General features: G+C 36.9%; 3 protein-coding genes across 4 annotated transcripts in view; 1 reads left to right on the forward strand and 2 right to left on the reverse strand.

The window, feature by feature from the left end:
- Nucleotides 1–8743, forward strand: part of LOC134840133 (uncharacterized) — a 34283-nt gene extending 25540 nt beyond the window's left edge. The window contains exons 32-44 of the mRNA XM_063855867.1: nucleotides 87–223; nucleotides 834–1085; nucleotides 1574–1814; nucleotides 2161–2565; nucleotides 2950–3065; nucleotides 3423–3548; nucleotides 4234–4339; nucleotides 4787–4994; nucleotides 5459–5597; nucleotides 6022–6175; nucleotides 6538–6665; nucleotides 7350–7517; nucleotides 7921–8743. Coding sequence (XP_063711937.1) covers nucleotides 87–223; nucleotides 834–1085; nucleotides 1574–1814; nucleotides 2161–2565; nucleotides 2950–3065; nucleotides 3423–3548; nucleotides 4234–4339; nucleotides 4787–4994; nucleotides 5459–5597; nucleotides 6022–6175; nucleotides 6538–6665; nucleotides 7350–7517; nucleotides 7921–8124 — 2384 coding nt within the window. The 3' untranslated portion in view covers nucleotides 8125–8743. The remainder of the gene's footprint in view (nucleotides 1–86; nucleotides 224–833; nucleotides 1086–1573; nucleotides 1815–2160; nucleotides 2566–2949; nucleotides 3066–3422; nucleotides 3549–4233; nucleotides 4340–4786; nucleotides 4995–5458; nucleotides 5598–6021; nucleotides 6176–6537; nucleotides 6666–7349; nucleotides 7518–7920) is intronic.
- Nucleotides 1–27445, reverse strand: part of LOC134840219 (kinesin-like protein KIF9) — a 510307-nt gene that overhangs the window by 422650 nt on the left and 60212 nt on the right. The window lies entirely within an intron of this gene.
- Nucleotides 16296–26488, reverse strand: LOC134854853 (uncharacterized). The gene is made up of 8 exons (XM_063871214.1): nucleotides 26075–26488; nucleotides 25348–25582; nucleotides 24883–25047; nucleotides 19373–20651; nucleotides 18977–19077; nucleotides 18613–18724; nucleotides 18148–18239; nucleotides 16296–16612 (listed from the first exon to the last, which is right to left on the reverse strand). The coding sequence occupies exons 1-8, from the start codon at nucleotides 26411–26413 to the stop codon at nucleotides 16458–16460; spliced, it is 2478 nt and encodes an 825-aa protein (XP_063727284.1). The 5' UTR covers nucleotides 26414–26488; the 3' UTR covers nucleotides 16296–16457.

Here is a 27445-nt window from a genome sequence, read left to right on the forward strand (position 1 = left end):
TTTTTGTACAAGCATGCCATTCCTTTTTTATGTGCCATTTGTAAAAATGTCAATTAATTTTGGATGCCATGATAATGTTGGTTCAGAGGATCAGCTGGAGGCGTCTACATGCAGTATTGAGAGTGTAATCAATGAGCCCCCTCCGAGTGAGATGGAAGAGGGAAAGAAGCCCAAGGGACTGCCCTGGTGGACTGTGTACATTGCATGGGTACTTATGGTCATGGTAAGTAACCCACTCACATTATTTACTAACCTTGAGTTTAACGGTTTCTGTAAGTTTTTATGCAACCTGTTGAATTGCACGAAACGCTTTTTATATTCGGTTTGAATGTCATTTTGTTTTGAAATGTGGCATAAAAAAATCATTAACTTCAATCGGCCCTTACTGTATATTTTGATTTATCTGGAGTCATAATTGATTTGCTACTAAGTAGACATCAAAAGTCATTTTGAGTCGAAAAGTTTTAAATGGCAAGTCATACAACTTTTGCCCATTTTTTTCTGCGATATTGAAAAAATAAGTGGACGATTTTTGACAAATATGCTTTTTATTACCCTACAAAAAGTTGAGTAATTATATTTGAAGTGTTCATATACACATACACTAATGCTGCGTTAGGGGTCCTTTCTCGTCGCTTCAATGAACTTGGAGTGTTTCCAACAATTTTGAGCGGTACAGAGTTTTAGCTATTTGTTTTTGGAATCCAAAATAGTAAAGAAATCAAAGAAATAAAGCAATGTTGCGGATTCCGCGACAATTCTGATTTTGGCCTGTTGCGGCCTGTCACAAAATGCACAGTTTGGTCTCGCAATGAAAAGCAGTTTTTTTGCAGGTATCTTTCGTGGCGGCCTTCTTCACCCTGCTGTATGGTATGGCCTATGGTAAGAGTCAGAGCAACCTGTGGCTGAAGACATTCCTGATGGGCTTCTTCGAGAGTCTCTTCTTTATCCAGCCTCTCAAGTGCATCTGTCTTGGTCTGTTCTTCGCTCTGTTGATCAAGAAGCCAGAGCAGCCGGATCCGAAGGAACAACAGAGGATGGAGATCATAGAGAACACGTCTGAGAGAGGAAAGGCTATTGTAGAGGCAAGTTTATTTATTCCCTCTTACTGTTTTTAAGTTTTGTGATTATGCAACATGTATTATAATCAAAACGAACCCAAACTAAAGTTTCCTGTAAAGAATGAGGCAAAAAACAGGCATTTGGAGCATTGGGTGGCTATATCAAGATTTCAATGAAAAAAAATTTTGTTTGAAAAATTAAGTAACAACATAATTTTTGGTAAACTTTGCAACAAAAATGTCAAACACATCGGAAAATCAGTTACGTTTCTTTTGTTAATTCCTGCACAAAATAAAGGCCAGCGTCACAAACTTGCTGTCCATTAGGATAGGATGTTTTTGTCAATCACACTCCCTTCAAATCAGCTAATGACAATTGTGTTCATTTTTGGAGTTTTCTGGTTATACCAAAATGTTTCAAGTCGACAACCTATCAACAGAATAAAATAGTACATAACTCCTGAATTGCTATTTATTTTAATCAGGTGACGTCATCTTTTTTGATGTTTTAGCTGGACTACAGCGACTACAAAAGGCAGTACAAGAAACTGCAGCAGGCCTATTCGAAGCCGATGGCCACAGACTTGGAGGCGGCCAAGAAGTACCGGGAGAAGATGAAGAAGATGTGGGATGCCCTGTTCGAGATAGGGAGGTACTTCATATTCCTGTTCCTGCTCAGCACCATATGCAACGCCCAGACCGATCCACAGGGCTATCTCATGACGGAGAACCTCCGAAATATGTTCACAACGGGTGTGTTAGCTTACATGTTCGGTTCTTATTCACTTCAGTTTTCCTCAAAATCCAAATGGACTTTTTTGACCTTTATTTCTAATTTTTCGTAACTTAAAACACTAAAGGAGATCGGTTTTAAAAAAAATCAACCAGAGTTAAGAATATAGGTAGCTACTGTGCTACATTTTTGATATTTTTTTCTCATGCTAGCCGCGTCGTGAAGTAAGATATTAGATTTTTTAATGCCATATCAAGCTCACGGTTTGAATTATTTAGACGCTTTGAAAGACATAATTTGTAGCCAAGGATTTATTAGTTAGTTTTGGGGAACTTTCATTCTATTAATACTTCCTTCCTTATCTAGGTACCAAGTGGCCAGGCATTACCAAATATCCCGACTACTGGGCTTGGATGTACAAATCTCTCATTCCGAACCTCTACAGCCAGCAGTGGTACAACGGCAACGTCACCGATGACATCCAGGGATTCACTAGTGACCACCAGTCGTATCTAGTCGGCGCGGCTCGTATTCGGCAGGTGCGAATGGACCCTCTCGCTCACTGCTATGCGCCGAAGATCATCCAAGATACTGTGAATGACTGCTATCCGGACTACTCGTTGGGAGACGGGGATGTTGCGGGCTATTACGAGGGCTGGATTGTGCCACCCGAGAACGAGACAATCAACACGGACGAGTACTACTTGAATGAAAAAGATCACCCCGTTGGATCGAACCCCTGGGTCTATGTACCACAGCTGCAGGCCGACGGTGAGTCATTTTTTCTCATTTAGTTTCACCAATTTTCTTGCTTGACAAATTTACCGCCTAAATAGACGTTTTCTAAACAGATATTTTTCGTACAGTTCTTCGAGTAACTAAAAACGGTTTGAGAAATGAACGGTGATTTTTTGTCGATCTTAATTTTTGGTCAATTTAATTGAATTTTTGAGCTCTCGTAAATTATATTCTGATCCCTTTTGCCATAAATTTCTGCGCATAAGACCAAATTTTGAGTAAACGTGCAAAAATTTCCGCTTTGGAGCGTTTTGTTTGAGAAAATTGAACGAATGATTAACCGCCCCTTTCGGTTAACCAGCTTTTTTGCTATCAACCGAAATCTAAAAAATATTCTATGGCGATTTGCGCTTCTAGGTATTCCGATTATGGGTGACCTGAACATGTATGGACCTGGCGGCTACATCCTCACTCTGAGCACTGACCCCGAAAAGGCGAAGGAGGATGTGGAACGACTTCAGGAGATGAGCTGGGTTAGTATAGCTACGACAAATGCAGTGTCAATTGCAGACAATTTAATTAAAATGAAAAATAAACCTTATGAAAAAAGTTCGCAGATGTTTTTTTTTCATTCAGATAGAACTCGATTTTAAAGGTCGCCAAAAACTTCAAATTTGCCTGAAACTTGCATGATAGGCGAATAGTTTTTTGAATTGGTTAATCTGTCCAAGTTTTTTGCAATCCTTAGCAATAATCGATAGTTGAGATGTTGCAATCCTTAGTAATAATCGATAGTTGAAATGTTGCAATCCTTAGCAATAATCGATAGTTGAGATGTTGCAATCCTTAGCAATAATCGATAGTTGGTGAAAATTGATATGTTGTGTTAGGTGGACACCTTGACTCGTGCAGTGATTATTGAGTTCACGGTGTTCAACCCCAATGTGAACCTGTTCTCTGTGGTCAGTCTGGTGGTGGAGTTCAGTGCACAGGGAGACGGATACCCCTACGAACAGGTGCCTCTTTCACACTTCATAATCTGTCCGTTTTATTATGATTAAGCGTTTAATTTTTAGACAATTCGATCAAAGTAAGATAGTCAGAAAATGTGAGATCAACTTGTGAGTCAGAACTGGGATACACAGTTCGGTAATAAAACGTAGTTCGGCTGTATATTGCTTGAAGTCGAGGAAAAATTGCAATCCCAGAAAAATTGCCATCCCAATTTTTTTAGACACATTTTGAAAATATTTGATTAAAAAATGCGTTTTTAGCGGGCGTCCTTCCTGAAAGTTTGAAGGCGCCTTTTGAAAACATATAGGGACGGTCAGCCAAAAATGAATATCTTAAAGTAGCACCAAAGAGCGGACCCCTTGGGTCATCAGGATTTCGAATCCCCCTTAAATCTGCTACTGGGTACAAAATCGGTTCTCTGCAATGAGCTGAAGTTTTCCCTAAAAGATTAATTGCCAGTTTATTTCTTGTGCTTGCTGATTTTATCTGTAAACTTGCACTATCATTGAGAGAAGTTGCACTATCATTGATCTTAACGATGGTACAGCTTCTTAACTTTACATTTCCCTTTAAAAGAACATTTCACCTTTTTCCTTCAAGAAATACATTTGACCGTAGTGTTTGGTTTATTATGAGATATTGATCACGTGTAATGATTATTGTGTGTTTTGCTGCGTGTGAAACCAGATGAAAACGCTGCGTCTCTATCCCTACATGAGCAGTGCTGGCTACTTGGTACTGGTATGTCAACTGGCATATCTAGTGTTCCTAATCTACTACATGTGGGTGGAAGGTACGAACAAACAACACCGCCCAAAACAAAATAAAACGAGACACCAACCTTATCATAGACAGACAAACTCCGTGTCAAAAAACCAAAGCAACGACACCCCAGACCAAAATAAAGCACCATATCTAAAATACCAGCGCCATAAAATCATTTTTACCTGTAGAGTCAAATAAATTGTAATGATCATCCAATTAGAACTTAGATAGTGTTTTGTAGGTGTTTGAGAAGGAACGTTTCATAGTCGGATCTGAAATCAAAAGTTTAATCGATATGATGCAAATTTAACATTGCACAACCTGTGTCGTAGATCAACCTGTGTAATTGATTATTTTTTCCCATTGACCTTAAACTTTCGAACGTTTTTGTTTGATTGCATGGTTGTGATTGAATTTTATGCACTTTGAAATGCAATTTTCTAAAATTAATCAGGTTTTTTTTTCTAATTTACAGCTAAGGAGGTGAAGCAGCTGAAGTGGGGCTACCTGAAGCAGTTCTGGAACTGGGTGGAGATCGTCATCATAGTGCTCTCGTGGACCTCCTTCGGTCTCATCATCTCTTACGTCATAGGAGTGGAGGTGACCATGAACCAGATCAAGGAGTTCTCCAACACCCGGTTCATCAGCTTCGGAGGACCGGCAACTGTCAACGAGACCTACAGGTAACTAAGAAAATTCGCTAAATTTTGGCGGTATAGAAATCAGCCGAAATATAGACCTCAGTTCCCATATAAACCTGCCGGAAATATGTAATTGTCCTATAATAGTTGTATAACAGTTACGAAAGTCATGCAAGTTTCTGACAAATGACGTAACTTTCGGATGATTTATACTTCGGCTGATTTATTGCACCACTTCACACTCGAAGTTTTTATTATATGAAAATTCTTGCCAGTAATCATTTAAAATGCCTTTTTATCACGCATTGCAACTTTTATCTTTTCAGTTTTATCGATGGAATGTTTTCGGTATTATCACAAAAAAAAACATTTAAATCATGTAAAACAAACAACTCTTTTTTGCCCAATTTTTCTGATGTGTTGTAAAAGTTGTGGAAAAATGTGTAAATTTTGGAATGTTTTCACCGCTTTTGTTCTTTTTTTCCATTGGTATTGTTTGTGTTTAGAGTGGTATCTGCGATCACGTGTTACTTTGGATATATCAAACTGATGTACATGATGCGGTTCAACAAGAAGATGTCTTCCTTCGCCTGTGTGCTCAAAGTGGCAGCCAACGACATCACCAACTTCCTCATCATGTTCACCGTATGCATAACTTCCTCAAACAACTTTTAAACCACAATTATTTTCTGCTTTGTATTAATTGTTCGCTAGGTGAGAAGAAGGCTTTGAAGAAACTCCTTAATTTTTTTAAAAACAAATAGCCGATTAGGGTTTTTTGTGGACTGATGGGACGGTTTTCCCGGGGCATTGAAAGTTTCATTTCATTTTTCCTCTGTTTTTCGTTTGGTTTCATTAAGGGAGTAAGTGGCAAATCACGAACTCAAAGAATTTAGTACGTGCTTGACTGGTACTTCTTATCAAGTTAATAGATGAGTTGCAAGCAACTAGCAAGGATCTTTGCAGCTTGATACTGCTTTGAGTATGTCGCATTTGAAATGTTCTGCTACTGTGAATAGCATAACGGATCTTTTTCTTCCTAATTGACGGTTTGTTGTGTTGGATGCAGGTGGTGTTCATTGCGTTCGCCCAGTTCGCCTACCTGGTTCTGGGCTCTGTGGTGTCTGGCTACAAGTCCTTCGTGACCTGTTCCACCACCCTCATGGCCATGCTGCTTGGACAATGGGACTTCTACGAAGTGGAGGAGGCTGACCGAATGCTCGGTTAGCATAATTTACTACCGATGTTTTTTGTTTTTTTTTTCTATCCGCAAAAGTGATGGTTTTACTTAAAGAGGTTAAAATAAATTGACTCCGAAATATTTTACATATCACCTGAGGCTAGTGAAGTTGTGCTTTTATGCAATAAATTTGATACTTCAAGCGTCTTTGGACTTCACGATGCAAAATGTGTTACCCTGACAAAAATTGAAATCCAGAGTTTCAAAATGAACTCTTTGTATATAATAAGACAAGGGTTTTGGAGTTGCATATTCTTTGGATCAAATACTTCGAAATAATTTAACCCTTCAGACTCCGAAGTTGTGCTTCGATTGATTTCGTAATGATATCATTACATATTGCAGGTCCTGGGTTCTTGTTCACCTACATAATCTCGGCCAACTTGATCCTCCTTAATGTGTTCCTGTCAATCATCTGCGAGGCATGTGACCAGGTCAATGGTGAGGTCGCTCAACAGGAGAACGACTTTGAGGCAAGTCTCCCTCTTCATGTATTCTTTGCCTGCTTAAAGCACGCTTAATCCGAACTTGCATTCATAGCATGGAAAATTCAGAGACGATTTGGCCCCGATGCTTGATTTTTCACTTTGTTTATGGAAAGGATGTAGATTTTTTATTGTATCATTGCTCTGGCCATTGAAAATGGGGAGGAACTTTGTATTTGGGCGTTTAAGTTTTTTCCCCGCAAAAATTGTTAAAAAAGGGTCCCAGTGCTGCGAAAAACTAGTTTGATATTTTTGATTTTCACTCCAACTTCGAGCGAGTAAAGCGAGCGGGCTGACTTTTTATTAAAAAAGGATAAGCCATGAAACTTTTATTCAAGCCTCTGGAAGTTTAGTTTAACTCCAATAAAATTAGTTATCGAAGATTAATGCGTTATTTTGAGAATAAAAAATTCAAGAACTCAAAAAATTTCATTTAAAATTCAATCGTAAAAATAACTTTTACGATTATACCTCATTAAATGGATAAATGATCTTGAAATGTCGATTATAGCCAGGATGCATGCTATTGATGTGAATAAAAACTAGGAATTTAATGAGCATTTCAATATTTAGTTTTTTTATATTTTTCTCCCATTTCTCTTATTTTTTTGTTTGTTTTAAGAAACGATCTTAGTATGATGTTTGTTTATGAGTTGAGTTGTGTGGTGTTAGGTGGTCGATTTCATGGTGGGCCAGGTGAAGATGCTGATAGGGACTAGCAGACTGACTCAGAATGCGGCCAAGAAGATGCAGGACGACCTGGAACAGGAGAAGGAGGACGAAATGGATGGTGAGGTGGGAGAGGACGGGGTCCCCAAGAAACCCATCGACATCGACAGTGTAAGAACGCTTTATTATCTTTCGATATTCATTCTTATAAGTATCTTCTTAGAAGTTGTTCAATTTGCGAAATCATGCTAAAATTAATAAAGTTATTATGCTGAAGGTTTTTTCCTGAACATTTTCAAGGTTTCATACCATACAGTTGAGTTGATTTTGGTAAAAGGCGCCTCTGTTTAATGTTTTGATGCCTTAGTTTTGGTCTAAAAGATGTAGGTTTTGTCATCAATTCTAATTAAAGTACAGAAAACTTCTTGTGTTGGCTGAACGGTGAGGCATATTCGCGTTTCTGGAAAAGAAAACGCATGCAAAATAGAATGTTCAAAAAAGTCAATCTGGTAGTCATAATATTTCAATTCGTATGTTTAAGCATAAGTGTTTCATTTGAATGGGTACTTCTTAGGTGTTGTGTGACTTCGAAGGCCAGATGAACTACATCAGTGGCCACTACTGCGGAAGCAGCTCCGAGGACGAAGAAGATGAGGAGTTCGGCAAGATGCTCTCCGACTACGGCAACAGTCGAAGCCAACTCCTCAACGCCTCTGGAAACTCCAATGATGAACACTCCTTCTCCGCTAGGAGTTTCAACATTGCAGTCCAACGGTGAACCCCACCTCTCTTCCCGACATGATCCCCCACTCCTTCACTGCACCACTTTACCCTTGACTATGTTGAGGCAAAGGCAGGTTGATGAAGATGGGATCAAGACGAGGTATCATCATAGAAGATAGAAAAACTTTACAAAGCGAAGACTTTCAAAGAAGGACCAAAATGTGTATTGGACCTGGGAGTCCCTCGTTTAAAAACGGCAGCTATATTGGTGCTGACATCTGTAGTTATTAAAAAATATTTCGTTGAAACCATGAACCAACCTTTCCTCGTGTTACTAAAATCCGAAGTGTCTGAGACGCGAAAATACTGATATTTAATGTTTTCCGGTGAAAAAAATACTGTGAAGCAATGTGACAAACGAAAATAGTCATGTTTTTATGAAACAAAAAACATTTTGATTATAAACACTAGAACCAGAAAAGAGTGATACGAACTGGTCAAAATCAAAAAATGAAACTAAATTACAGTTGTTCGGATTACCAGAGGAAAGTTAGGCTTTTCAATTTGAAATGTGAAACCAAGTAAGGTAACCAAGTTCTACACAGCTCTTTAAATAAATGTTCTAGACATTTGATGTTGAGTAAAGCTAATTAATAAAAATGCTTTTGAATTGAGTCCTAGAAGTGCAGAAAAGTTCGCGGAAACACCATAATTGCATTGTACCCTTAATTATCAACAAGCATACATCTAATTATGGTCGCTTTCTATTTGAAGGTCTAATAGTATTTGTTGTATTTTGTCACTTTAAAAGACAATGACGAAATATATATGCTTGAGGTGGTTTTTTAGACCAATTTCGATGTTTATTTATTTTTTTTATCAAGTTCTATTTTGATCATGTTCTAGACAAGTATATTTTTCGCAGCGCATCATATTTTTGCGCATTCTACCTCTCAGGGACCCCCTCGCCACCCAAAGATCTACCTTTTAAGTTGTTAAGGACTATTTTACGTCATCAATTTGTTTACTATGCTTTTCTGAAAAAAATTTAATCATTCTGCTGCAATAGCTGCCGCAATTTACGCGTATTTTTGGAGCGAATATCGCAAAGTAAGTTTGTCCGAAAATACTTTGTGAAATTTTGAAAAATAGCGTTTTTTCCTTTGAAAATTATACGAGAGCTTGAAAAATCTAACGAACTGTTGTTGAAGTAGCTACCGTTTGAAAAATACGTTTCGTACCGAATTAAATTAAGCTCTGCAATTATGACTCAATTGTTTTTGATTTGAAACGAGTATAAAATTGCGTAAAACAGAACCAATTGAACTCATGACGCAGTAGGTCAAAACTTTGGTGTGATAAGAGTTAAGCTAAGGAATTCATACAGCATTAATATTAATAGTGAAATGACTAGTTATTAAAATGTACTGTGTTAAACTGGAAAATAGGAAATATATTGTTGTCGATTTAAATTGCTTAGTAGTGAAATGACTAAGTGTTAAAATGTACGGTGTTAAATTGTATGTCATTACATTGTAGGACACCCAAAATGATGGCAAGCAATGAGCGACCTTAAAAAGCGTCGTGTGTTACTATACTAATTCTTTTTTAACTGGGTTCAACTACACAAGCTCCTTACTGAGTTCAATTTTTGAGTTCCATTTTGTACCTGTATAGTTGAGGTGGTTTTTCAGACCAACTTCGGCAATCGAAATAGTAGTTTTTAACGCACGATTTTTATACACCCAAGCAGGGGCGGAACTAGGATTTTCTCGAGGGGGCGAATTTTCAAAAAAATTTCAAAAATTTTGTCGAGCTTTTTTTATTTTAGGTCGACCAAATTGATTTTTCGAGCTCTCCCAAAGCACTGTTTTGTCCCTATTTTGGCCAAATTTTCTGCGCCGCAGGCAAAACTTTGAAAAATATGCCGAAAGGTGGTTTTAGGCCCTTTTTGGAAGATTTTGACCAAAAAATAGCGTTTTTTCGGCGCGCGCTCCCCACTAAAAGTTAGTATATATTGGCGCCAAAGGCACCTTTAGAAAATTTTTAGGGTCCGTCACCAAAAATAGATTTCTTAAAAAGTACCAAAGGGTGGACTCTTTGGGTCGGCAGGGGGTCCAATCCCTGATGCAGGGGGTCGAATCCCCCCACCCCCTAAATCCGCCCCTGCACCCAAGGAAGATCGACTCCCTTGACGCGCGATGTTTTTTTTTGTTTACTGTCAAGTTCAATTTCGGTCATGTTCTAGACAAACTTACGCGCTTTGAAGATTTTATACAGTGCTGCTTTAAATTATCCGGACAAAATGAACAAAATTTAATTTTTCAAATACTTTTTCTCTCAAATTGGGTTAAGATTAGAAAGTGAAGCGAACAAAAGTTTCTTCGAATTTCATTAGAAATAATACAGGTTTTTGGAGATTCAACCTTTCTAAAACTTTGATGGGCTGTGTAAGAAGCTTCGTGTGATATATATTTCTCAACAGTTAACAAAGTAGTTTCAGCGTAATTTTGATTAATTGAAAAATTCAATAGACCCAATTTTGGGGTAAAAATTTTGGCTGAGAATTTAGGAGAAAAAATTGCACCATATTAATTATGCTGAAATTTTAAGCTACTTTTGTTCTCTTCACTTTTAAACCAAATCTTAACCCAATTTGAGAAAAACGTGTTGGAAATTTCAAGTTTTGTTCATTTTGTCCGGATAATTTAAATCAGCACTGTATATACTGTTGAAGGAGTTACGCAAATTATTTATGCGTAATTAATGCTTCTCCAATCTATTAATGGGTGATCGGTCAGTGCTCAAAACACTGTTTGAGAGAAAAAAGTTGTAATGCAGAGGTGAGTCAACAGCTTTGGAACAATTGTTTGTGTTCAACGATAGAGTTTGGGTTGTCGGCTTATGTTTTATCGTCAAGTTTGTTTTCTTTCCGGACGTATGTGCTGTTTTTAGTCCTATTAAGACATTTATTTTGCTTGTGCTGGCTAAGTTCAGCTTCGCTTTTTTGTTTTGTTTCAACATCAGATAGAGCGTTAACAAAAAAGAATCGGACATGCGTTACTCTTGTTGAAAATCTGAATAAAAAGTAGCAAAAATATTTATTAATCTAGGTAAAAAATCGAAACTTTCAATTTTAAACCTAGTTTTCTGAAGACCACGGTCGGAACATTCTGTGCTACTTGCACAGTAACAGGCTATCCTTGTTTGAAGTTTATGTGCGTTATAGTTAGAAAATTAAAAGATCTCAACAATAATCTCACTTCCTGTGGCAAAAGAGATGACAACTGATCCACAAGTTTTTACAAAACCAGATTGCAGAAGTTTTTTCAGAAAACAGCCGTAAAGCTACGCACGCTTGCTTACAATTAAATTTAAAGCACTTCAACTGATTTGTTCCTACACATTTTGGATAAATCAGTATACATTATTCAGAATTTGCCAAATAGCGAAGATAACTGTAAAGAAGATCGGAAATTTCAATTTTTTTTATTAAATGTAAATTAAAATAACGATTTTTTTACGAAGTCGCAGTGAATAAACTTAGTGGTTTTTTATTTTCACGAAAAGTCTTGAAATTGTTCATACGTTCTACTAGATTGTTCAAACTCTTGGCTGAGCAAGGCCAATCACGTTCTTTAATAAAAGAAATTTTAATTTCCCAAAAACGCAAAAGTTACATATAACTCCAGTTTTTTCAATTTGGGTTAGTGTTAGTGAAATTTGTGTCAATCAGAAAAGATTCTTGAAAATTGTAGGACATAATTTGTAGGGCAATAACCAAAGCGCCGCAGGCATCCACATGATTTGGCTATAAAACATCTCATGTGTTTGTGTGCCCTATCCCGCTAGTGGGGTTAACCAGACCCCCTGCTTTAAGAGAAAATATAAAAGTTCTCTTGTTCAAAAGTTTTCCTTAGTTCAATCTTCCACTTTTCTCTTTTTCTTCTTGCAGATTCTGCAGATGCCCAACCGCTGGTTGTTTTTCATCCAGGGCATTTTTCTAGGTCTAGTAGGTTTATCCCATCGAATTTTTCTCTATATATACTCCCTGGGATGAATCTGTCCAGGATCTTTGTTGTCGTCTGTCCCGATAGTAATGTAACTTCAGATTTTTTTTCACGGTTTAACCGTAGTTTCCGTATGTGAAACCTTGTTCTGTCTGTTGGGGCCGGTTCACTTCGCTTGCCAAAGAAGTCGTCTGCCATTTGCGCAAAAATCTCGAATCCACATATACTGCTGGCAGCGAACTACGAGGGACCTGGTTCCAGATCGTTGTCTTCGCGTAGTCGTTTCTGGCTGATTTGATTTTCTTTGATCTTCCTTCGCTTTTCCTCTCCTTCTTTCGACAGCGGATTTTCGTGGACCCTAAGTTTTTTCGCAGGTGTTTTGATGAAGATTTCTTATTGTTGAGCCTTGGTTCTAGTTACCGGGCATGCTCTAATAATAGGTTGATCCTTGCTGCTCGGCGGTGTCCATTTTTTAGCTGCAAATTTCCATAGTGGAATTTTTTCGGTTGTCGGAGCTAAGTCAGAGCTGCTGACTATCACCTTCTTTTCCCCCAAACCCTTTAGTGGGGTCCTGGAGCTTGTGGTTTTCTCTATTGTCTTTCCGGAATTCACTCCACTTCTAGCTGGCAAGTCTGTTAGACTATAACAACCCGTCTAAAATTAGTCAGTGCTAATTGCATCCCCCCGCTATGTTGAAATTACTTCAGGACCAAAATAGGAAAATCGTGTCCTTTCTTGCAGTCCTCAAAAAGGTCAATGTTCGGCATCTGGTAGCGGTCCTCGTTTGTCCTTGTTCAAATTTGTCCAACTTTTTCATGTCTTTCATGTTTTGTAGTCGTCGTAGTTCTTGGTCTACTTTGAATTGTTGATTGATTGAGATTCATCTCCCAATTTGGATGCGTGTCTAGAAATGTCCGATGAAAATTTGATCGTGCTGGGAAATAATATGGTAATCGTGACAAGGCAAGTAGCCTTTTTTTGTCAATTGCATTTTTTGCTACTACATAATTCATAGAAATATTTTCATCATTATCTCACCCGAATCCATGTTTCAATTCGTGCGTCATCTGGAGCCCTAATTTTTCCAGCTGTCTGGCGTCATCTTCAAGCTGTCTACGTTCTCACATCATCTCCAAACTGTCTAGGTTCTTGCTTCCGTCATCAAGCTGTCAACGTTCTTGCGTTATCTGGGGCCCTAGTTTCTTTAAGCTGTCTCGTCCCAGAATCGATTTAATTCCGTTGTCTGTAAAATGGATACGAGCATTTTCACGTACCACGCAGCTGGTTGGGAGATCGTTGATCAACATTCCTTACGTCTTGATGGATCCATGGTTATATGTTTGTAGGTCTTGATGGTTCCGCGGTTGATGGTTCCCTGCTAGTGGGTTCTGCTCAGTATCCCAGAAAAAAATTGTTCCATGTTTCCACCAAGTGTTCAGCAATCATTTTAGGTAAAAACGTGGCAAAATGACTTCTGATGACTTTTCCGCGTTCAACTGTAGGTCGGTGATGGCCACATCTTTCTCAATGTTAGAAGATAACTCGTGTGTATCGGATTCATCGTTGCGATTATCTATTTTTAACCGACCTCTGTTTCTTTTTGTGGGACGCGGTTTGATATGTTCTGTGTTTTTGAGTGGCACAGTCGAGTGAAGAGGTTTTTCCTCGCAATTACTACAATTTTTTTTTCTTTTAGCCGAGTACGATTCCCTAAGAGTACTCGACTCTTGTATTTCACAACCCCCGCACGGGTTTCTAGCCTCTAATCAGTTTCCCTATTGTGTTTATGTCGATTTACCCGGTTCGCGCTCATTATCCACATAGGAATTTTTTTTACCATCGTGCATTGATTTTCCCAGTATTCGGCTGTTAGTCTCTCGTATCTTTTCCCAGTTCTTATCATTTGTTTATTTTGTTGGCTAGCTCTAGACATGACAAGGGCTCGAACGTTTTTTTATGAGGCTTCTTTTGGATATCTGACTGTGCTAGACTGAGGGTAGAGATATCACGTATCCATCTATCTTCAGATGTGCTCAAATTGCATACATGTGCCGCCTTCCGCCTTTGTTTTCTCGACAGAAGAGTTTATATGTTGATCGCCATGCTTCGATGGGATTTGAAGGTATCTTCCAGCGTCCGAGGCTTTTGACTTTTGTTCCGTAATCTCAACATTAGCATACCTGCGTTGTAATTTCCGTCTTCCTCCTTTCCTCAAGTATAAGAAGATGTGATTTAGCGACATCCCATGGAATTTTTGAGATAGTTACGCCAATGGCTCGGATCCCTTGGCATTTGTTTTGCCATTTGTTTTTCGCTTAAAATTTTGCTTTTCCCGTTTTTTAATAGAATGATAGGTCGGGTGTGCATTTTCCGGTTCTTCAATAGGTCGCTCGAGCAGTGCGAGTTCTATCAACTTTTCTGTAGTAATTCATCAGGTTCTGTTCCGATGTGGCTGATAATGGCTACATTGAAATGTTGTTTGCACTTTCCCCATTTCACCGCTGGTTCTTGCGTAGGTCTTTCCCCAAGCGCATTTATTACCAATGGAGTTTTCTTCTTTGCTGGCTGCGCCATGTGGTGAGGGTTTTAAGGAGCGTGTGGTCTCTTCCGCTAAGGGTATCAATTAGATCAATTGAATCATGCAATCTTTGAGATAGAATTAATGTTAGCGTAGGTCTAACGACAAAAAGCAAACTGGAAATGATAATTTGCATCGAGCGGGACCTGCCAGTCTGACCGTTGATAGCTTTTTAAAAAACTTTTTGAAGCATTGTGGTTATTACAAATAAAGGTCATATACGCTCTAGTGGTATATTATACTGAAATTATTTTAGTCGTAATTCGGTTGCCTAAAATGTTTACTTAAATTTTTTGACGTATAGACAAATTTAGAGCGGAAACTGATATGTAGTCACTCCCTCTAGATTTCTTTCAACGACTTTATCAATTTCAAATCAAAACTTTAGATCCAGTCTGCCTACGCGAAAACTTGATCATATATTGATGAATTTTCTGACTTAAGGAGATCAAATACAAAGGCGAAGTTGCACTTCGCATACACAAGCAAAAAAATGACCGATAACGCTTGGGAAAAACTGAATGACTTAAAATTTGAGTCTACAAAATTTCTTAAGTGACGCACGCCAATAATGAGTCTACATATTTGCTAAGTGACGCCAGCCAATTATAACTCATTAGCAGTACCCGTCAATTTGAAAAAAAAAATTACATTTTAACAGTCTCAATGTATAGAGCAGACGCATTTTAGCTATTGTACGAAAAATTTCAGTGAAAACATGCGACCCAACCCAGGTTTGAACCCTCTTAATTCGTTGCTGATCTCCTTCCCTACCCCTAAAGTGCTATTTGTAATATAGTAGTCTGTGTTCATATGCTTATCTTTGGCTGTACTTAATAGCTGGTTATTGATCAAAATGAAGGCTTTCAAAATGAACACATTTTGGCGCAACAATATTTGCCTCGCAACAATGCTTGTGACTTAGGTTGAGAAACAAGATAGTGCATGCTATAACACAAGCTTTGCATGTGTAACTAACAGACATCAACGCTTTGTTAATTAACCTAATATTTAATCGTTTTGCCGTTTCATTTAAATTGTAAGTCGAACTAATATTGAAATTGTGCAATTAAACTATTGGCGTTTTCTTTTAGTGGTTGTGACAAAATCGAAGCTTTTGACAACAAATACTTGAAGATGTTGGATTTTGTGCAGGCATCGAGAGACCGCCATTATGAAGCACGTGGCCATTATGGTCGAAACTTTTATAATAATATTTTTTGATCTGAGTGACGTTTCCTCTGGGCAATTCTTCAACAACAGTCTTAACTCATAGTTAGATATTATTTCAAGTTCAATTTACAGAAAAAAAATGTAAAAGGGAAAGGTTTTTTGAAAAGGTATTCGAAAACGATGATTCAAAAAGATTCAAAAATGATGAAAGAAGTGTACAAAAATGACGATTTGCGTGGGGAAAACACATTTTACCAGAACAATTTAGCAAAAGTTATATAGTTATTTGGAAAATTGTGTAGAATTATATCAAATATTTTTGCGCGACTCGACAAGCCAAATAGCTTTTTTGCTTGTACTTCCTGCTCAAGAACTGTTAAGTAAAGTTTTCATTTTTAAAGGTAGTCTGATATCGATACAGCTTCTAGCTGGTAGTTTTCTCCTAATCTTTTTGAAAACTTCAAGTGAATTAAAAACAGCTGAGCTTGAATTTCACTAATATATTTCAACCTGTTCATATCATCCGAATAAATGTATTCTTAAAATCAATTCTCTACAAATAATTCTTTCGTTGATTTGTACAAAATAGAATGTTATTCAAAGCAATTAATCGTAAGTACTTTCCGTCTATCTGCCACTCTGCATGATAATTTCAGCAATGATTGTGCCGACGTTGTTAGATCCCAGTGACTCTGTCAGATTGGCTTTCATATCTCCCATTCTCTGTCGAAGCTCATCCGCACGCTTCTCTAACTCGTTTGCATATTTTTCTTGGTATGTACCTAAATGAATTAGATTGGTAAGAGGGCGGCATTAGGAGGGGGTGTCTTTTCTCAAGGTGCCTAGGGCCTAAAACGTTTCTTAATTTGAGGGGAGCAAGTACCAAAAACCTGATTTTCTGGACAAAATCTTCCCTAAAACGCTCAAATTTTGGCTGTGTTTCTTAAAACGATGCTTGCTGTCCAGAAAGACTTTGAAGTGTTGTGATAAAACTCGGAAGACAAATTTGGTTGACCTAAAAAAGCGAAAAATTGAAGTATTGGAAAATAGAATATTGCAATATTTTTTGAAAGTTTACCCCCTTAAGAAACTCGCAGGTCTGTCCAGATCAGTAGTTAATAAGCTGACCGATCGCAGATCCACCCTTGATAAGTTGAACATGTATTGAACATGAGCAGGCAGATTTATCAGCCAGCTAGTTCATTTTTCTTTTTGTTCTCCGTGGTAGGTTTGTGTAAGACCACAAGATTATACTTTACAATGGTGTATAGGACACAATAAAACCATTTTTTCTATAATTTTTAGGAATGAGTTCAAACAGCGATTATGAGCCAATTACAAACTGGAGAGTCAATAGAATTTCTCCGATAGAAGGGGAATATGAGTGAAGAAAAACAGCACTCGAGACCAGCTCAAGAGAATTTTAAAAAAGCGACAACAGGGCAGCATCGAAGCAAAAAAACTAACTAAAAGACAGGCCTATGGAGAGGACAACTAAAAGTTTCCTCTCCATAGACGATGGAATACCTAAAGAAAAGAGAAAATTTCCATCACTCCAACAAATGTTACAAATTCAACAACAGAGAGGCGTGATTAGCCTGAAATGAAACCCGGCTAAAATAAATGGAAGCCACAGAGAAACCTCGTGCTTTCAAATAATTTAACAGAGAAAACCATAGCCCTGCCAACCACATCCCTCCTTCAAAAAGATCATTTTTCAATCGATGAAAAACGAACAACTGATGGATAAAGAACCGCACTGATACGTGTTATATCCTCGAGAATGGAGAAATGGGGATCAAAATTCCAATCGAAGGAATAACTTTCCTTCGTTTCTTTTCAATTTCATTTTTTTTTCAATTTCTCCAGCTCATTGATACTGGCTGTCTTTGGTAAAAGAAAACGGCAAACAGCAGAAAGAAATATTGAGATCCTGAATCTATTCACTAAATCAGATAATGACTGATGTACTCTTATTCAGACAATAAATTCTTATTTCGAAAAATGGCAACTTTTAAAAAGCTAGTCCAGCTTTTCTTAATTTATCATGCTCAGTTTGTTCAAAGTGCTTTCCATTCAAAAAAGATACACTGAAGAAGGGACTCAGTCCTTAATGAAAACGTGCTATAGTTTAACAATTATCTCATATTCAGCTCGTCAGAAAATTTTATTAACATGGGTTATTTAGGAGGCTTCAACTGAAAGTGAACATAAATCAAACGAGGGCTGAAAGTTAATGTGGTTTTAATGTGGAGGATTTATACTTGATCTTTTTCTGGTTCTGATTACTTTAACTAGCTGATTCATGGGAACTTACCGCCTTGGAGCTTCATATCCGCCCTCTGGGCTTTGTGGTCCTGTAGCATTTGCAGAGTTTCTGCTCCATAGCTCTGTACTTTTTTGTTCTCACTAAAACATCATTCGTATAATTCATTGTCTTAGCCTCAAAAACTAGTCTCGTTAGAGCGCAAGTAAACTACCACAAACTTAACGTTCAAAATTGATAAGCTTCAATCTCTTTGTTATTTTTTCGAAATCAAATGTCTTGTAAGTAAAAGACGAGCGTGATTTCATGTTTGCAGATGCTAAACAGAAATTAAAATTTTAAAATTACAAAATGGACTTCAAAACAAGGTTAATGATTGCTTCGACATACTTCTAATGGACTCAAACGTGGCTCGTGTTCAATAATTGGTTTTAATATATACCATTAATAAGCTGACAGTTTTAAACTGGTTAAAAAACTGGTCTTCTCTAACTGGTTTCACGAAGCTGCACTCACAACAAGAGATTTGGGATTGTGATAATTTCCAATCCTTCGTGTACCACTCGTCTCAGCTGTTTGATTCGGTTGTGCATGACGTTCAGACGTCGAAGAAGTTCTCGCTCTTCGCCTGAAGTTAATCGAACCAAATTATTAGTAGAGCTTTTTTACTCAGGTGGTGTACATAAAAATGGAATATTTTCGAGGCGCAGGAGCAAGTTTTTATTTTTCGAATTTAAAAAAAAAATTAATTGTCGACTTTTTGGCCTTCTCAAACATCCTCTCTGTCTAAATATGATCCCGTTTAAAATACTTGTCACCTGTTTTGAAAAATTAGTAATAGAATGATTATTTAAGCGTTTTGATGAACTTTGTTACTTACTTTTCTGGCTACGTGCTTCATAATGGCGGTCTCTAGATGTCTGCATGAAGTCCAACATCTTCAATGATTTGTTGTCAAAAGCTTCGATTTTGTCACCACCACTAAAGGTAAACGCAGATAGTTTAACTGCGCAATTTCAATAGTGACCTAACTTACAATTTAGATGGAAATGACACAATAATTAAATATTAGGTTAATTAACCAAGTGTTTATGTCTGTTAATTCACCTTTGGGTCGTCAGTGCGTCGAACCCCTGAAGATGAAGCGCACCCCCCCCCCCAATCCGCTTCTGAATTAGAACCAAATAAAACCAAGTAGAAACCAAGTTAAATAAGCAATAAAACTAATCAAGTAACTACTTTTTTAAAATTGAAATCTGAATAGAAAACAACTCACAAAATCAGATTAGCAACGGTGATCGTTTCCAGTCCCGCTTCCAATATGGCCGCGATGTTCTGCATTCTCTCGTTCGTGAAATTGACACGGTACAGCAAATCTGCCTCGTAATGTTTCTTCAACCATTTCTCAATATCCAGTTCGTCTTCTATGAACTCAGCTTCCGTAACTGCCTCTGTAACATGGTCGACTTCTGGTATAACTGAACCGGAACCAAAAATAGTCGAAACTTCTGTCTCTTCCAGGTCGTGATTAGCTGTAGTTTCCACTGGAATCTCGGTTGTTATTTCTAGATTCACAATTTTACCTGCTGTAGATTTCCGGGGCTGCTCCGTAGTTTGATAGAAACCAACGTAATCTGTTTCAAGCTCAATTTCTCCAGACGCAGTTTCAACTTCTTCCTCGTCATAATTATCATAATTAATTGCAGAAAAGTTAGTTTCTTCAAAAACCCCTCCTGATCCAAAATCAGAGTCATTTTCCGCGACTTCCGGTTCTACGGGCTCGTAAGTTTCCCACACCGAAGATTCGGTCGTAGTGACCTGACTCACGTTTGAGTAATTTGTTTTTAGTTTTGACGTTTTCGTTTGTGGGACCTCAGTGGTTTCATAATTAGCTTCTTCTATCATTCCTGATTCAAACCAACCAGAATCAAACTCATATTCATTATCATCTTCGGCCTCCTCTTTTTCCCATTCGATATTTTTGCTGTTTTTCGGTGCATTTGTGCTTAATTCTACATTTGTTTTCGTCAATGCAGACAACTCACTATATTCGTAAGTGTCTTCAGTTATTTCACCAGAAAGTAATTCGCCCGAACTGAGTCCGATGTCGCTTTCATCATAATCATCTGCTTGTTGTTCCATTTCCACAAAATGTTTGGAAGACTTGCCTGATGACTCATGCTCATAGTAATCTTCGCCTGAACCGGAGGCCTGGACTAAAAATTCACTAGAAAAAATTTCACCAGAATAATCAAATTCAGAGTAGTAGTCTTCTTTGTCCATTATTTCTTCCGGCTCCCATTGAATTGCATTTGTTTGCGGTTTTTCACTTTCGAAATCTTTTGTTTTCCGTGCTTTTTCAGATTTCTCTTCGAATATTTCCCCTGAGGAATAGATTTCGCCCGATTCAAGTTCGTAAAAGTATTCGCCGGCATTTTCACTCTCCCACTCAATTTGAGGATTAATCGTTGTTGTGACTGAGGCACTCAATGTAGGCTGAGTTTCTGTTTCTGTAGTAGCATAGTTGCTAACTGAGATTTGAGGTAGAGTAGTTCCTGGATAAAAAAAATCAACTTCGTGATTTAACCAAATAAAAGATGTTTATTTTCATCCCCGCCTCAAATGCATCTCATGATGGTTGTTTTGCGACCTTCATAGGATCAAAACAATATTGTGCATAATATGTATGTTTCTGAAATCTCTAATTACAGACTTTAGAAACAAATGCATGTATTGCGCGCGACAGTACATGAGGAATCATCAGCGGAATCTCTTAGGAAGCATAAGCAAAACAAATTGAAGAAAAATAATCCTCAAAATGATTTTTTTCCAAAAAAAATAACTGCTCCATCTCACCAAAAATAATTCATTTCCCATCCTCTTCAAAAGCAAATTACAGTCAGTGGGCAAATAATTTTGTAAAAATTGTTTTTCAAAAATGAGCGATTTCTTTCAAGGCGTATAATTTTTTTTAAGCTAGCGGTCTTTAGTGAGCGTAGTGTAATGGTACGACTATTCTTTTTTTTTCTAACCTAAGTCTCAAATATTGGCGCCACTTTTGGTGGCACCTTTACGGCTTTTTAAGAGCATGTGCTTTGGCATTCAAATAGTAATAAATTAACTCAGTGAATTTATTTTTAATTCATCAAATGAACCGAAAACAGCTATTTATTCAAACAACAAAACAATAATAAAAACTCGATTTCCGAAGTTTTTAACTCAATACATCTCGCAATTTTTTCAAATTTACAATTTATACGTAATGTGGTTTTCTGTTTTCCAATTTATTACTTGCAAAATTGTGTCTACTTGTATTTGGTGCCACTTTTGCTGCATTGCATTGGCAATTTAGTAGCATATCTAGCTGCTTTATGCGTGACTAGTGTTTGCCCATTGTTAAGCGTTCGTGGCCGAGAGAAGAGGATTGCTAAGCGTTCGTGGCCGAGAGACGACAAAATTTTCAAATTTACTAGTGAGATATTCTTCCAAATTTACTTTCATTTCTGTATATTGAGTGAAATTTGCAAAATTTATTCTCAACCGTAATAAAGCCATTGATAATTTTCCTAAAAAAACTTTTAAAGCGTACCCCAAACGCTCAAAGAAACAAAAAAAATTGAAAACACAGGCAAACCGGATTTCGAAAACTTTTGGTTCGTCAAACGAATCAACATGATTTTGATCAATTTATAAGATGATTAAATCATAAAGGAAATGTTTCCTTTTGAAAGATCTGCTAACTTGAATTGATTAATTTTCAACCGTTACCGATTTAGCTGTTTTGAATTTCTTTTAAATTGCTTCAAACATAGCCGCTGTAATCAAATTTTACGCGCAAACGACAAAACTCTCTCTCTCTCTCTTTCTGTCTGTCTGTCACCCTCCATTTCTCGCCCTCCCCCCCCCCTCTTTCTCTCCCTATTCCATGTTTTTTGGTCAAGAAAACTGTGATAGAAACAATATCTGCTGCCTGCACACTGTCTGGCATCCGTTGTTTTTTTTTATTCAGCACAATCACGGAGTGCAAGCAATTTTTCTAGTTTTTATTTTTTCTAAATCAATCAAACTAATATTTGGAGCTCCGTAAAAAACAAAAATCTTTGAGGGAATCATTTTATTGTACATTTCCGCAGTGAAAATTTATTTAAAATCTTTTGGGCAATTTCCATCTTTGCTTATAAAGTCTCTTATTACAGAATTCAAAAAAAATGCAATATATATATTTATATACATCTCCAGAAAAATTTTGAGAAATTTTTTTTTGTGTAACTATTTTTTCTATGTTTTTTAAATGAGCGATTTCCGAAAATATAATAAGTTTTTTAATTACAAAATCTAGAAACAAAGAATGTATTATGCGCGATCACTTTTCGAATTTTTTAGCAATATATCCTCACTTTATTAATTGCAAAAAATTGCAAATTGCATCGTTAGCATTTCTGACGTAAATGTTAAGCCCTACCTCCCCACACAACAAACACAAAGTTTCAAAACACAGAGGTCAAGCGAAGCATCGCAACAGTTGCAATACAAAAAAACATAGCATGGGAAAATAGCTAACAGAAATTGAGACGAAAGCCGCTAAGCACACTAAAAAATAAAAATTTAAAAATAACCAGATATATCATAAGTCTGATTGTGTGTCTTGATTGGTAAGGAAAAAGGTTTATTTTTCAACGTTTATTTTTAAGCCCTACCTCCCCACACAACAAACACAAAGTTTCAAAACACAGAGGTGAAGCGGAGCATCGCAACAGTTGCGATGCAAAAAAACATAGCATGGGAAAACAGCTAACAGAAATTGAGACAAAAGCCGCTAAGCGCAATAAAATATAAAAATTTGAAAATAACAAGATATATCATAATGCAGATTTTGTGACTTGATTGGTAAGTGAAACAGTTTATTTTTGAAATGTATGTCCAGATAGTAAAGTTAATCTAGCGTTGGAAGGAAACTTACCGAGTGTTTACAAAGTCAAAAAATCTTCTCAGAAAACTTTGAGCTGAAAACTTTTTAAAGCCCTTCTGACGTTTAAGACAGAAACAAAAAGGCTTTTTTTCTAGTCAAATGAGGCCACTAGGTTGATAAAATAATGGTTGAAACCTATTAAGCCGGATGAAAAGCAATAAAAAAACGAATAAAAAAATGAAAATTTAACAAATAGAGTTTGTAATTTACAACAAAAAATTAAAAAACGCAAATAGGATATGTTAAAAAGTTGATATGCTCAAAATTGTATTTTGCCGTAAATATGTTGCCAATAGAGGTGTTCAGCAGATGACTTTTGATGTATCCATTGAACGAGTTTACTTATCGGAAAGTAGCCTAGTACCCGGTTGCCAAGTTGCCAAACGTTTGCTGAACGCAAGGGTAAAAAATAAAAAAAAGCAACGCAAGTTTGCAAAAACATTCAGCTTGAACTTGCCAATTTATTAGCAACCTATTTTTGCGTTAACTTTTTGTTTACGATACTGTTTTGTTTCCGATAAAAACCATGGCTCAAACTACTAACCATGGCTATAAAAAACCATGGCTATAAACCATGGCCACTAAAAATGGCTATAACTAACCAATCATGGCCCATTACTAAAACTTACGAGAAATTGTAATGCTGAAACTAATCATAGTTTCATCCAGAGAAAAAATCAAAACAGATACAAAACAGCTGCTTCCTTCTCTCCTCTAACCTCGCAAGAATACCAGTATATTCTAGATCTATTGAGACTAGGAAAAATAAGAGTAAGATTAGGATTGGTATTAGACTAAGAAGTTGCACGAATCTATCATACCGAAAGCTTGACGAACAGACGGTGTGCTTTATCCGAAACTACTCTATGAGAAGGCCACCCAGACCTAAACTCAATAAGAGATCAAACATTTACGACGCGAATGCTAGACCAGTAGCTACTATAGCCATGGGGAACAGAAATTTATTTTTTAATGAATCCAGTAAAACGGTGGGACGTGTGAACAAATTATCGAGCCAATTTATGAAACAAGGCGTGAGCTGCTTCAGCGAAATTTTCGAGAAAAATATGTGAATACAGTAGAGGAAAAAGTGGACGAAGAGTGTTCTCTGAGCAAATTTTTTCTGGAAATCGATCATCCGATAGTAAGTTCCATTAGACATAGTCGATGCATCAATGAAATACGTGACATAGTCGAGGCATCAATAACAAGAGGCATCAATCATCATAAAAATTCTCTTTTTCCGCTTGAAATGTGAAATGCGTCAAAAAAACTGTTGTTCCCTCTCTCTCCTCTCTTCCCAGCTTCTTTCCTCTGCTCTAACTCTTAGTAAAAAACTGTTCTTGTCTGGTTCTGTTTTTTTTACCTTCACCAAAGAAGCACACAGTCAAGTTTGAACTGCGCCCTCACCACCATGACTAGGGCTGAGAGAGGACTACACGTGAACGTTTTTTTAGCTAGTTTTTTCAAAAATTTATCTGCAGCGTAGAAAATGTATTGTAAAAAAGAGTCTTTATATTGTTTCGGAAGGCATCGGAGAAGCAATTTTATTGACCGCAAAAGTGGTTGAAAAAACTTGAAAAACTTTTGAATATTTTTGAAAATCGAACCAGTGCAAAATACTAGATTATCCACCCCTATTTCCAGGTAAACTCATTTTTTAGATTTTAGCCCACAGGATAGCCATCTTTTTCAAAACTAAAAAGATTGTTTTGAGCCTATTATGAGAAGTTAACCGACGTATTTTGATACACTCTCCTCTCCTATCAAGTCTTGATTATGAATTCGGACTGCTATATTGTAAAACCGTTCTATACCTGGTTGCAGAAAATCTTGCAGCAGCTTCGTTAACTGTTGTTTATCAATTCCCTCTTCGCTGGTCAAGTTAAGCTTCTTAAGCGTCCATTCCACTTCGTCTTTGATCTGGAACCACTCAATGTCTTTCTGATGATCCAAACGAAGCAGGTCGAACCCCAGAACGTCTAGAATATTTATATTTATGAAGAGTTTCAGGTGCCATAGGTCAATTGCAAAACACTGTTCAAATGAATCAGCGTAAGGCTGAGGTAATTAATGTAAACAGGATAAACTTAAAATTTGCCAACTCCCCATTTTTTGACATTATCCAAGTTTGGCTAATATTTAAAAATCAACTTAGATGAGTTTAAATTCGCAATTTGAATTTTTCACATATTATTTTTTGAAATTGTTTCAAATAAAAAATTATATGCGAATAACCTTTTTATTTCAATAAAGCTAATTTAAATATGTGTAATTCTTACTCAATTCCTCGCCATCAATTACTCCATTTTCAGACCGATCATAGTACGCAAATACTGGGTCAATTCCATCTGGACTGTAACCGACACTCAGACCATCCAACACGTTTGGCTCTATATCCAGAAGAGAGGCCATCTCAGAGTAATCCAGACTTCCGCTCTCGTCCTCGTCAAAGTTGTTCAGAGTTGTTGCCGCCAGAATTTTGGACTGGACATCACTCTGCACCCCAGTTTCCAGCTAAAAATGTTTTCTTTGAACTTGAGTTTGACTCATTTTGAATTGAATTTGTTCTTAAGCATTATTGAAAATCCGGTTATATGAAATAAGAAAGTAAAAACATTCCATTTTTTGGAAAAGAGACTTCAACCAGGAATTGGTGAATACAGTGAAGTATCAAATTAATAAATCAAAATTATTCAGAGAGAATAGAAACTTAGGCCTTCGACTTTAGAAGGCAAAAAACCTTCACCTCCATAAGTGAATATTTGAAGCCTATTTACCGATCAACCCTTTGCACTTCCAACAGCGCCGTGATAACATCAGAGGGTAAGATCGAGCAGAATTAAATTTCAGGCAGTTTGTCTCACAATGAAGCTTAAAATTGACAAAACCTTCCAAAACATGCCCTAACAAATTTTGGGGTTTTTCAGAAGCTCTCTAAAATAACTAAAAATCAAGTTGAAATTCACCAAGAAAATTCATTTTTATTTTGTGTAAAGCTGTACTCACCTCCAGCAAATCATACATGTAATTATGGACTTCAGATTCTTCCAAATCCCCGGAGTTGTCGGCATCATAATGGTCGAATATAAGCACCGCTTCCATGCTCGAAATGGTAGACAAATCTTCAAATATTTGCAAGAAGTTTTCTTCATGTGTGGACGCACCTATTTCAGTTCTCTTTTCTGCTATGGTTTCCAAGTGGCCATTAATGGCTCTAGGATCACGTACAATTTTTTGAATTTCCCTGGGCGAAGCTCGTCTTTGACCATTATTATGACCATTGGATAAAACTGATTCAATCAAGAACAACAGAGAAAAAAGAAAACAAAAACGCTTGCGTTTCATTTTCGAACTTAATTGAATCTGTATTTAGTTCGTTGTTTGTTTTTACATTGCAGCGTGGTGAATAAGATATGGTTGCTCAAAATATGTTCAGTTTTGGCGCTTTTGGATCGACGAACTTAAAAACAATATATTTATCTCGATTATTGAATACTCTTTAACTTTTGTAGAGTAAAACTGCGGTAATTTTAACTGTAAATAAAACAAACTTTGACACAAAAAGAAAATTCCTCTGATTTATTTAATGAAAATTTCCGGTTATAACACTTCACAAATGATAAAATTTTAAAAACTTTCAGGCGAAAACTTTTTGAAAAAAATTGAATAGATTCAAGTAATTGCTAAAACTTGAATCGGTATAAGGAACTCAACCAGTTTGTTACCGCGGAGCGATAGTGTGTTGCTATTAACCAAGACAAGAAAAGCCGCATCAAATTAAGACAAGCTAGGTACATATAGACGACGTAGCATAGTGGTTTCATACATCGTTCAGGTCGGTTTCGACTGAGTTCGGTTCCCACTTGGGTCATATCGTTTATGAATCATAAAAGAATGAGTTCAAAGGAACATTAAGAAGCTATGGTTTGCCGGTTGAAAATTTATACAAAAATTGAGTTCAAGCTGTGACCTGATTTTGATTACTGGATCATCTCATTAACATGACACCTAGAAAAACCCACGATATTGCCAACTGGTTTATGTTATTGTCAAGCTCGTTTGTTAGTCTACTGACAAATTTTGCTCTGAACTGATTGAATTCTAGTCTTTCTGTTTTTTTTTCGAATAAATCAAAATTATCATATTTTTATGGGTAAATTTGCAGTTGGTCTCTTCAGAGTGTGGATAATAAATAATACGAATGATTCAAACTATTCAACTCCTCTCAAAATTTACGCCTCGGCCAACATCGATAACAAAAATATATATTTGAAGTCTAGTTACAAAAAATTGTTCGATTAGTTTGATAGTTCTAATTGATGATTTTTTTGAGCGGGAGCAAATGTCACATAATTTGGAGATTTGCGTTAAAAGAAA

This window comes from Symsagittifera roscoffensis, chromosome 1 (assembly GCF_963678635.1).
Source record: "Symsagittifera roscoffensis chromosome 1, txSymRosc1.1, whole genome shotgun sequence".
Lineage (NCBI taxonomy): Eukaryota > Metazoa > Xenacoelomorpha > Acoela > Convolutidae > Symsagittifera > Symsagittifera roscoffensis.

Coding starts and splice junctions, on each gene's coding strand:
- LOC134854853 (XM_063871214.1), bottom strand. CDS start 26,413: ATGAAACGCAAGCGTTTTTGTTTTCTTTTTTCTCTGTTGTTCTTGATT. Junction 19,078..19,372: donor ACCGTTGCTAATCTGATTTT/GTGAGTTGTTTT, acceptor GTTTACCTTTAG/TGGTGGTGACAAAATCGAAG. Junction 18,725..18,976: donor TGAAGCACGTAGCCAGAAAA/GTAAGTAACAAA, acceptor GATTAACTTCAG/GCGAAGAGCGAGAACTTCTT.